General features: G+C 43.9%; 1 protein-coding gene across 2 annotated transcripts; it reads left to right on the top strand.

The window, feature by feature from the left end:
- Positions 1-407: 407 nt before the first annotated feature.
- b3galnt2 (beta-1,3-N-acetylgalactosaminyltransferase 2) lies at positions 408-9990 on the top strand. 2 transcript variants are annotated; one of them, XM_056435437.1, is made up of 12 exons: positions 408-642; positions 1286-1412; positions 1775-1875; positions 4342-4538; positions 4743-4838; positions 5495-5602; positions 5702-5780; positions 6288-6471; positions 6786-6911; positions 7749-7908; positions 7990-8046; positions 9046-9990. In XM_056435437.1, exons 1-12 carry the CDS (start codon positions 534-536, stop codon positions 9181-9183), a joined length of 1482 nt encoding a protein of 493 aa, XP_056291412.1. In that variant the 5' UTR covers positions 408-533; the 3' UTR covers positions 9184-9990. The 2 variants fall into 2 exon arrangements, with proteins under 2 accessions (XP_056291412.1, XP_056291411.1); XM_056435436.1 differs by having other exon boundaries at positions 4339-4538.
- Positions 9991-11308: the final 1318 nt, after the last annotated feature.

The following is an 11308-nucleotide window of genomic DNA, read 5'->3' as shown; positions in this document are numbered from 1 at the left end:
TTTTTAAACGACTCTTCATAATGTGATAAACATGGAAAGGTGAGAGACACTGTTTGTAGCTTTATTTCTGAGGGCATGTGATTATTGTGCTCACTGAAATATTCAGATTACTAATATGCAGTTTGAGTGGAAATATAAATTGTGTGACATGCCATATTTATTTATCGATTTGTATGGAGAATGCTTTTTTATAAAATAATAATGATAATAAAAAACTATTGCATTTTTAGTTAAATTATATCCTTACCCATTTGTATACTTATATTGTATTGTACCTCCTAAATGACTCAAACGGTTCCGATTGGCCAGAGAGCGTCAAACTCCATCACCCAGAGTGCACCGCGACAAGGCTCCACGTCCCCCATTGGCTGCTCTCTCCTCGCAGCGAAGGCAGACATGAGGCGGTGGTGAGAGCCCGGCGGAGAGCTGCGGAGCTGAAATGAAGCGCACACGCGGAGCGGCTCAGGAAGAGAGGAAGAGGCTCCGCGCCGCCAAAGCTGAAGGCTGCTCCGGCTGAATGAAGGGCGCCGTCCATGCGGAGGCTCGCGCTCATTCTGCTCCCCTGTGCTGTCGCCGTCCTGGTGCACTTGTGGTTGGCACACCGACCCTCCTCCACGCCGCCGGACAACAACACACACTCGGGTACTTTTTAACCACAATCCCGGGCTTCACCTCCTCAAAGCCTCGCAACTTTTTAGTTTTTTAAAGTTTTTTTTATACATCTGACCGAGTGGCTGGTTAACTTTGCTTTTATCTCTCTATCTCTCCGGTGTGTGTTGTTGTTCGTTTGTTGCTTATGTGTTTTGCTCGTGAGACAATGCGCACTGTGTTGTTTCGTTGGGAAATGACGTGAATGTAACAGTTCAGTAGCGCTGGGCGTTGATGGGATAGTCTAACGTCTGGAAACAGACCGCAGCTCAGCCTCTCTGGGACGACTCTGCTGCTTTCAAATGGGCTCTCACTCGTGATCAGGGAGACGAATGTAGCTTATGCACCTTTTTTAATGCGTGGAAACAATTTCCATCATGTCAATTCTAGATGCATTTCATAGTAAGTAGATTTTAGTGAAAACTGATGTCAGTCAGGCATATGGGATGCACACTTAAGCATTCCTCCAAGTGTGATTTAAAGAAAAGGAAATGTTATATGTATATTTGTATGTCTTATTGTTGCCCTATCGTAGTCGCCATCCTTCTCCTCAGCCACCTCATCACTGAATACCAAATGACTTCCTGCTGTTTTTATAATTTAAATATTTTCTCATTGCTTTGTGTTTCCGATGCAGATGAATCGTTACCTTTCTATGAAGTTTTGGTGGGAGTGTTGTCAGCGAGACACCATTATGAACTGCGACAAGCGATAAGGGAGACCTGGCTGGGCTACCTCCGAGACCACCCGCTCTTCCAGCACAGGTCTGTAGGGTGCAGCTCCAACTTCAGCACTTGTTTTTTTTTCTTTCTTTCTTTTTTGTTCCAAGGAGAGATTCATACCGAGGTAATACAGCCTGCAGCTGTCAGCAAATAACTGACTGCCACCACCACCAACCCTTTTTTATCTTTACCTGTCCAGAGGCCAATATTGTTTTCATTCGTCCCTTAAATCCATTTCCTTCTCATTCTGCGATCTGAGCAAAGATAAGGTGTGGTGGCCTTTAAGCAACCCTCTGTAACCATGGCAACGGAGGGTGGATAAGATGGACAAGCTTTAGAAATCTTAGAGCCTAATATTGCAACACAAAAAATGAGAAAGCGGTCGTGTTTTTGCTCATTTCCAGAGTGGGGGTGAAGTTCATCATGGGCAAACATGGGTGTCCCATTCCAGAGGAGGACAGAGAGGATCTCTACTCCTGCTCCCTCCTCAACTTCACGGAGCCAGGTAAAATAATAATAATAATAATAATGATGAGGTGATAATAATCATGATCAGCCTCACCCCACTGATGAGTGGGCAGCTGGAACATGGAAAGATACTCTGTGTGTAATCTGTTGCTTGTCGTTAATAGTGGAGCGGAGGCAGAAAAATAACGAGAGACGAGTTGAAAGAATAAAAGAATGTGCAACACCTTATTCATGTTCATCCACAGCTCAAGGACACCATTCTTTTCCTTTCCTTACCCAAGGCCAAAGCAGAAACCTCCCAGCTGCTGCAGCCGCAAAAATAACTGCACATTAACGCTTGAAAAGGAAAACTATACGAAGCACCGACACACCGTATAGGAAATAAAAAACGGGCTTACTGTCGGTAGGACCCATCACAGTAATGGTTATGTGTCTCACCTTCACAGAGCCAGTTCATGTCAGCCATTTATATCCCGACTTTTCCCGGTCGCTTCCCTTTTCGCTGCCTTCATGAAAAAACACAATTACTGCTCATCAGAATGGGCTTTTTCAGACGACGGCCTTTAGGGTCATGGTACGCTTTATTTCGCCGGCTCCCCGCTGTGTTAATGTTTGTAAGTGCTGACGTGATTTGCTTCAGAATAGGAGGCGAGCAGGCGGCTTTGCAGCGAGATGCTCGTTGTGATTGGAGCAGAGAGACGACGGCTGCTTTTAATCACAGTTGGGTACCAAAGCCCGTGTTAAGCAGACCATTTATTGTTGTTGAAATATGTTTTTGGCCGCATTCATCTCAAGTGTTTTTTCTTTGGGTCTACAATAAGAGGAATGTTAATTTTTATCTCGGACTCTGTTTTAATAATTCAGTGTTTTGATTTGTATTTGAGAGGGAAACGATTCAAACTCTTAATGATTTTGAGACTTTACGGTTAAAATAAAGTGTTTTTATTATTATTTTGTTTTACAATTTAAGCTCTAGTCAAAACATTTCAACAAATCAATGTAGTATAATTTATTTTAGTATCAAGGGCCCAACAATAACAGCTTCCATTAAAATGTGAATATTAGGCGGTTTTCTTTGGGGTCAGATCAGTCTCAATAATTGCAAATGCACTCAGAGAGGCTCACAAAGGCAAACACAGATTCACAAATATATTCAATTTACAAATGCACACGGAAGGATTTACAAATGCATTCCAATCTGTAGCCAATCAGATGTCACCCTCATTGTTGTGATTGGTAGAAAATGAGGGCGACACCTGATTGGCTACAGATAGGTCGATGTTGAAAAAAACACATTTGCGAAACAATCTAAGTCTCACTAAATTGAACTCTGAGTCGAACAAAACAAGTTCCAGAGGAGGTCCGACTTAGTTGTCAGAGCAAAGTTGAGTTCCCTTTTTGTTTTACTGTCCCGTCTACGGGGACATAAAAAGATGAACATAAATGATCTCCATTTATGTTGATTTCTTTTGGCTATTAGACGATGACAAACTTAAGTTGTGCTTCAGAAAGGGAACTTTTCTCCTAGCAGATTTTATGCAACAAGTTTAGGAGATGAGGCAGAATATTTTGTGATGAAATGTTTGACCACTGCACATTTATTTTTGGTGTCTTGTAAACCTGTGGGGGTTTGGGCACATTGTGTTTCATGCCACAGAAATGAAGAGAAGAAATCATTCAAAGAACCAATCAGTCAATCACAAGTAATACGAGGGAGTCATTTTGAACTCTGGGAAAATGTCATTCACATCTACATAATGTGGATAATAATCAGATGCAGGGTAATTTACTGTTGAACTGTAACATTTGTTTTATATTATACACCTGTTCGTTCTTGCCCAATATTAAGAAAACCAAATCATCGTAAACAACTGGACATTTTCTGTTTGTTATTCATGACTTTTGCCAAGTTCGATCTATTTCCCCCCCAGAATAAACTATCAATCTCACACTGCAAAGAGCAGCACTGCTTTGTTTTGATACATGAACACAAACAAGTCATCAGGTGGGCATTGGGAATATTAAATAATAGATGTCCTCACAAACGGGTACAATCCTGAAGCTCAATTCCACTCCAGTGAGTGAGGAACATTTGGTTTGATAAAGTGCCGCTTTCTCTTTGTCTGTGTTCTTCACCTCTAATTGTCTTTGTTTTGAAGTGAGAGGCAGAACTTGTGTAGAATGCATATAAAGTAAAAATCCTGCTTCCCTTTCACAGCCTTGATCTTTTTTATTGATCTCCCGGGTAGTGAACTGCTCTTTTGTAATTAAGAAACCACACTCACGAGCAGAAGCTCGCTTTGAAGACGAGCCGTCCCCAGAACCAGCGTCTCAAAGTGCTGAGAGTGTAGCTTTACCAGAGTCTGCCTTCTTCTCTGAATGTTCGCCCTCAACCCAAATCACTCGGTCTTCATCCCTGGAAAGACACGGTCAGCATGTTGTGACTGTGATACATTTGAAGTGTGCCTGTGCAGTAATCTCTGCCATCCCTCTCTGCCAGTAGCCGGCCAGGATGCGGAGATAGAGATCGTGAGGGTGTCTGACCCCTCGATGCTCGCCCCCTCCGACGCGTCGGCCATCGCCCTGGACTTCAAGGTCCTCCACCCAGTGGTGATCACCAAGCTCGGGGTGTTTCCCAGCGGGACCCAGTCGGAGCCTCAGAGCAATGTGACGGTGAAGCTTCTCCAGCTGGACCAGGAGGTAACGAAACCTCCACCTGTGAGCTTATTGCATCCCGTATGCTGCGTTTCTGTAGAGGCCGGTAGCTCCACAGCCTGGGGGAGCTGGAGGACTCTACTGCCTCAGTTTAAGGCCCAAACGCAGTAATAACGTCTGTGGAGTAGCATTCACTGTCGATGAAGGTACATTTAGCAACTCCTGATTTCTTTTTTCTTTTATTTGCAGGGGGCAGTGGTCACTGCTCGCTTCAGTGCCATCAGCACAGGGACCCTGGTGAGCGGACTGTGGTATAAGCCAGTGGAGCAGTTCATCCTGCCGAAGGTCAGGTTCTCACATGTGTTTCTAATATCCCGCCTACAACCCTGAGATGATGAGTTAAATCCCCCCATAGATATCCACCCCATCAAAGAAAAGTCTCAACATGTTTCCATGATTTGGATTTTATTCAAACTGTTGAAATATATTTTCTGCAAGTTCTATTTGAATATATCCGTTCCTTCAGAGAGATTCCTCTGAAAACCATGCGCTGAACCCAACTGTCTAAAATAACTCGAATATCTAAATTGGTCTCCTTGTATCTTTTCCTAGAATTACAATGTCTAGTTCTCTCCAGGAAGCATCCCAGAAAATGCTAAATGTTTAATTCAAAGCCCCAAAACTCAACACCAGGTTAAAATGCAGTGCTTTTCTGCTGTATCTGGTTGGAGGTGTTTGGCTTTTTTTAACTGACCACATCCATCATCAAAAACCTGAATCCACACCCAGTAGTGATGTCACATCTGTCCATCCCTGCTGCAAAGTGAGGAGTTAAACCACAGCAAAAACAGTTAATCTTATGACAATAAATAAACAAGAATAAAATGTTGAAATTGTACAGGGGTTATGATGTTGGTGTCCTCCATGGTAGCTAAACTGCTCAGTGTAATGCTTGACAACACAATACCATGCTGATAATGAAATGTCTGCTTTGGATCCAGGGCTTTGAGGGGACGCTGGTTTGGGAGAATATGGCCTCTGCTGGATTGACAACAGTCAACTCCTCTGTGCAGCTCAATGATGGAGGAGGTGTCCTCAAGATCTCATCTGTACGTATCGACAAGGAATCATTGATACATATATTAAGAGTATTGTGTCTCAAATTCTAAAGTGAGGGAAATACCTTTTTTTGTCTTCTTTAATTGCAGATCACTGAAGGCATATTGCCTCATAGAAGTGCGCTTGGATTTCCTGGTTTGGCTGGAGGGTTCACATTCACTATCTATGGTTGGTCCAGCAACAGAAATTATGTTGACGCTTTTTATGAAAACGGCGCGATCAAAATCAAATGAGCCACCTGTTGTAAAAAAGAGTCCCGATGTAAAAAAATAAAAACACATTGTTCCCTTTTGTAGGTTATTAGATTTGCTCCTCTTTCGCCTCAGGGCTCTTGCATACCTGCCAAATGGAAATCACATTTCTTTTCCTCCTCTCTACCCTGTTCTGTTGCATTATTGATGCACCTGCGTGTGTTTGCATCTGAATTAATCTGGGAATGGAATTGTAGCCATTTTGGGGGGAAACTAATTTAAATTCATCATCCAATATCTCTGAAAAGTGATCTAATGGTCCATTCTGTAAAATGTTTCAATTCTATTTGATGCTTTTTGGCAGCCAGTAATTTAAGTTAGTATCCTTCAAATGTGCCACAAAAGTTAACGTGACTTTTTAAAATCTAAATTTGGAAACGGGACAAGCAAATTAATAAAGTCTCCCCCCCCCCCCCTGTGTCAGATGAAGACGGTCTGTCGGGGCTCCTGCGGGGCCGCCCGGCCAGGATGGAGCGCCATGCCTCCAGGCTGAGGCAGGAGGACGCCGCCTTGCAGCAGGAGAGCCTCAGGCACGGCGACATGGTGTTCGTAGACGTGGTTGACACCTACAGGAACGTGCCTTCCAAACTGCTTCAGTTCTATAAATGGTATGGAAAGTGCTAATGACTCGATTCTCTGTCTCCAAATTGCCTCAGCCCTCTGAGGAAATCAGCAACCTGAAATGAAAGTGTGTCGTCGCCTCAAAATGTCTCGCTGTTAGAATCACGTTGGCAGTTGCTTAGTCGGGAAAAAAATTACAGTTGTGAGTCATCAGGAGGCAAAATAGTGGGAAGTGTTTGATTCAGTTGCAAGACGTGCTGCCCCCCATTTTTCGTAGTATTTCAAAGTAAATTTACTCTAGGATATTGCCAAAAATCCAAAAGTGGTCTTTAATTAAGGTTGCAAATTCCCTCCCCGGCAGGTCTGTGGGAAACATGGACTTCAATTTGCTGCTAAAGACGGATGACGATTGTTACATCGACGTGGACTCTGTATTAATGAAGATCGACCATAAGGGTCTCAAGCGCAGCAACTTCTGGTGGGGGAAGTAAGTACAAACTGATCCTGGTGACAATGTATATTTTGCTTCGGTGCAAAACTCATGATGAAAGACTGAGATGCTCTGTCAAAACAACGCTGGGATGTGAGCAGGCACGTGCACAGATAGAGCCCTAGTGGTGCTCAAGCACCAGCCCCTTTGCCCTGGATGAGAAAAGTGCCCTTTTTGCTGGAGCCCACTTTTTTCATTCAGTATTTAAGAATAAAAGTTACTCTCTCTGTCATAAACTCCCCCCAAATGTGTTTTACTATCCGACGGGGCATTTATTTGAGTTCTTGTGAGAATTTTGCCCCGACATGCTCCGCGACGCTCACGAGCCGTTCTATTTCATGGGCTATTCTAGGATTTGCGTGGCCAGACTGAAAACAAAATCATAAGGCCTCTCTTGTTCAGAGGGCCGGGCCAAATGTGGAGGCGGGCGTATCCTTAGTTTGAGGACCACTGCTCTTAGCTGTTGATGTCTATCAATATCGCTCATTTTGAAAATGACGTAAGAGGGCAATACGGATCCGTATCAGACCAGCGAGGAGGGCAATACGTGGCTGGCATGGCGACCCATTAGCCAATCAGAACGCTTGTACTGTTGTTCCTATATAATAATTAATCTTTATTCATAAAGAAAATGTAAGCTAGCGGTTTGATGCTGCCCAGAGGAAACGCAGGTCGAGGACAGCATCATCAGTGTAATGCTGCTTATGCTTCAACTCTGTCATAATTTTTTTTTTTGGCATTGGGTGCCCTTTTTTGGGGTTTGAGCACCTGCCCCCCAAAATGTCTGTGCACGTGCCTGGATGTGAGGATAATGCATGTTTCATCCTGACCCAGTTTCAGGCAGAGCTGGGCAGTGGACCGCATTGGGAAGTGGCAGGAGCTGGAGTACGCTAGCCCAGCATACCCGGCGTTCGCCTGCGGCTCGGGCTACGTGGTCTCTCGGGACCTGGTCCAGTGGCTCGCCAGTAACGCCGATCAACTGAAGGCCTACCAGGTAGAGTACCCAAGAGGAAGAGACTGTATGGTGGCTGATTGTCATGAATACAATGGGAGGAGTCTGGTGTCTTGTTTTCAGGGAGAAGATGTGAGCATGGGGATATGGATGGCAGCTGTCGGACCACACAAATATCAGGTAAGAAAACATAATTACATCCCGAACTTCCATCTCCACACACATCATTTGGTTTGGTACACGTGTGTTGTGAAATACTCTCGCGGATAGAAGGATGAAGTCCTCCCCTTTCCGTCATTGTGTCTTCACAGTCCGCTATCAATCTAGATGAGATACATTCGATGTCTGACATTAAGAATTAATTGTGGGAAAAGAGTAGTCGTGGTGGAAAACGTAATCGCGTGTACAATATTGTTCACAAGGGAGAAGATACACGTCTACGATTTTATGATATAGTTTAAGATGCAATATCAATCATAAAGGAAAACATAAAAAGAAGTGTTTCTTGAAATTGAAATATTTGCCTCTAAATTGTCAATTATTCAAGCAGCCTGGTTTTAGTTGAGTAGAGATGAGCTTTCTGCCTTTGTTTACTCTGGGTTATCAAGCAAGCTCTCGTGTAGCTTGTTCTACACACGTTAGTGCAGTTTGAAGTGCCACTTACAGGTTTAATTACCTTCGCATTGAAAATGCGGAAGGTTATGTTTTGATCGCCGTGTATTTATTTATTTGTATGCGTGTTCCTCGCATAACAAAAAAAGTTTTAAACCGAATCGCATGAAATTAGGTGGGATGATTGGTTATTATCCGGGGACCATTTGATTAGATTTTGGGATCAATCGGGTCAAAGGTTATGGTCAAGGTCATGGAAAGGTCAACATCTTCTTTTTACCATAGCACGGTCAATTTTTATCCAATTGGCATGCAACTAATGCCAACATGTTCATAATTCAATGCCTAATCTTGTGATATGTGAAGGTATGCGCTCTACCGAGTGCCCGTTCTAGTTGGACAGTGGAAAGATAAATTGTAAAACGATGGGAGACTAAACTAGAGACCGCCTTGTGATGGTATCGCACCAGGGGGCGTAAAGTGGGCGGGTCCGCACTCATCTGTGATCTACTACCTCCACACCTGTGCGTGTTTACACACTGTCCTGCCCCCTTTTGCTGTTTCTAGGACCCCGGGTGGCTGTGTGAGAAAGAGTGCTACGTGGACATGCTGTCGTCACCCCAACACACCGCCGAGGAGCTGCACATCCTCTGGGGCAGGAAGAGGGCCTGTCAGGACCCCTGTGGCTGTCCCTGGGGCCACTAAATTGGACTTGCATTCACACTCGCCAGGCGGCGCCGTGGGTAAACTGCACTCGGCGCTGGTTGTCAGTTCAGTTTCTGTCGTGTCCTTTTAACCCCGAGCTGAGTCGTTTCAGTGTTTCATCTGTTACCATTTTACGAGAAAACAATTCTGAGTTTTGAAACTTTTAGATTTCATTGCAGATTCCTAATATCCACAAAATAGTATTACATACCAACATGTTGCAGCTTCAGAGTGTGTAAGAAACTTCACATGTAGCATTAAGCATTTGTATCGTGAACTCGGTTCTTATTTTTGAGATTGAAAATACCTTCAGTGGAACGAACAATGTGGACAAAGACTGGATTTAAATATAATTAAGTGACGCACAAGAACCATGTGCAATGCTATCATGTGGTCATGATGTAAAGAATCACTGCTGTAAGACGTGAGTACTCTGTAAAATGATCATTATTGGCACAGCCTTTTAGTTTAAAAGGGATATTTGATGGAATGACTGCACTTGCGTTGTTATGTTTTGTAAATTATTGTCTTAAGCTTTTCACCTCCTTCCTATGCTCGTAGATTCACAACAAGCTTTCTCTCACACACACACACACACACACACACGGTACTGTAACTGTCACTGTGCCGCTTGTCATCTGGCCTCACTGTATTTGTTTGGCGTCCTCCTGTGTGTATGTCAACATGCGGTTGAATAAGGCGGTTTGAAAAGCAGCCAGAGCGACTGGACAAGACTCACTTGTTTAGCACTGGTTTTCTGAAACCCTCCTCACGGATAATAAAGTACACTTCAGACCGATGAATGAATTCCTCGTCGTTTGGGTTTTTTCCGGACGCGGCGTAAAGTCCGACTGTGTTAGATCCACGTTGTGCCTGAAGCGTTGCCGTAGCCATTAGCGCTGCTCGGTCAGCACCGGAGACACTCGCAGTCTGCAAACGGCCGATGTCGCTTTCTTCAATTTTACAAGGAATGTGAAATCACTTCCACGGTGGGATTGTTTCCCGGAGACGCCGCTGGAATGACGAACAGGGAAACCTGTGGAGTGTCGTTGGCCCCACATTGATCCGCTGAACACATCCAGCCTTTCACTTTCTCCTCACCCTCCCAAACCCTTTAACCTCACGGAGCTGCATTTTTAGCAGTCATATCTGCATCTGCTCCTCTGGAGATAAGGACGGCAGTTCCCCACCACCCCCACCCCTAATCAGCTTCTCTCGCATGGATTTTGCTCAAATCCCTTCAACGTGAAGAAATAACGCGCAGATGTGGGGGAAGAAGAAGAAGAAGAAGCAAAAAAGCTCCCCCTCATCTCTGCTCTAGTGCTTCTGCAGAAGATGAAGTTATTGAATTGGTCTGAACTTTGATGAGCGCTGTGGGGATATTGTCACTTACCAAGTTATCAGCATTTTCAATTGTTCATAGCTGTGCTCCAAATCTTCTGCCTCCTGGGTTCTCTCATCCATAACCACCCAACCAGGCAGTCCAATCATCCATATCATAATAACTTGAGACGAAGTGTACAACATTCGCCTATTCATTGCTGTGCTCGACTGCAATCTACATGCTTCAGTCTCTGCATGTAATTTAACTGTTTGGACTTTTTTAGATTTAAACTTATTTCCTGCCAACACACAATGAGGGGTATTTACATGTACAGAATGTGCAGAGTAGTACTCCTTGGAATACTGCCTTGTATTTTGAGGAGTAAAAATGGTCCCGTTATTGGCACGAGCTAGAGTTAAATGGTCTGAATTGGCAACACCACTCAATAATTACTTTGTTCTGTGTGAGATCAATATTTCGAAGCATGAAGTCTCCCCCAAAGCTGATTGTTTGAAGAGTGATCACAACTAACCGAAACATATTTTGACTACCAACAGGGATAAGGAAAATATCTTTGCTCAGTTGGTAAGAATATCTGATTCATCCACGTTTAATATAAATATCCACCCCATGTTTTGAATTGTTTGCCCTTAAGCAAGTGTGTAATCTTTTCCAGTCAACATCGGGAGCACAATTCCCTGAACCACTGACTTATTATCACTCTAAGACTTTGCCATGAATGTGCAATTATCCATTTAGCCTGTGACGAGTACTGCTGAGCAAACAAGAGACCTTGGCTGC

This window comes from Pseudoliparis swirei, chromosome 17, assembly GCF_029220125.1.
Source record: "Pseudoliparis swirei isolate HS2019 ecotype Mariana Trench chromosome 17, NWPU_hadal_v1, whole genome shotgun sequence".
Taxonomy (NCBI): Eukaryota; Metazoa; Chordata; class Actinopteri; order Perciformes; family Liparidae; genus Pseudoliparis; species Pseudoliparis swirei.
The sequence above is the reverse complement of the archived record's forward strand: the minus strand, read 5'-3'. Positions and strand labels throughout refer to the sequence as shown.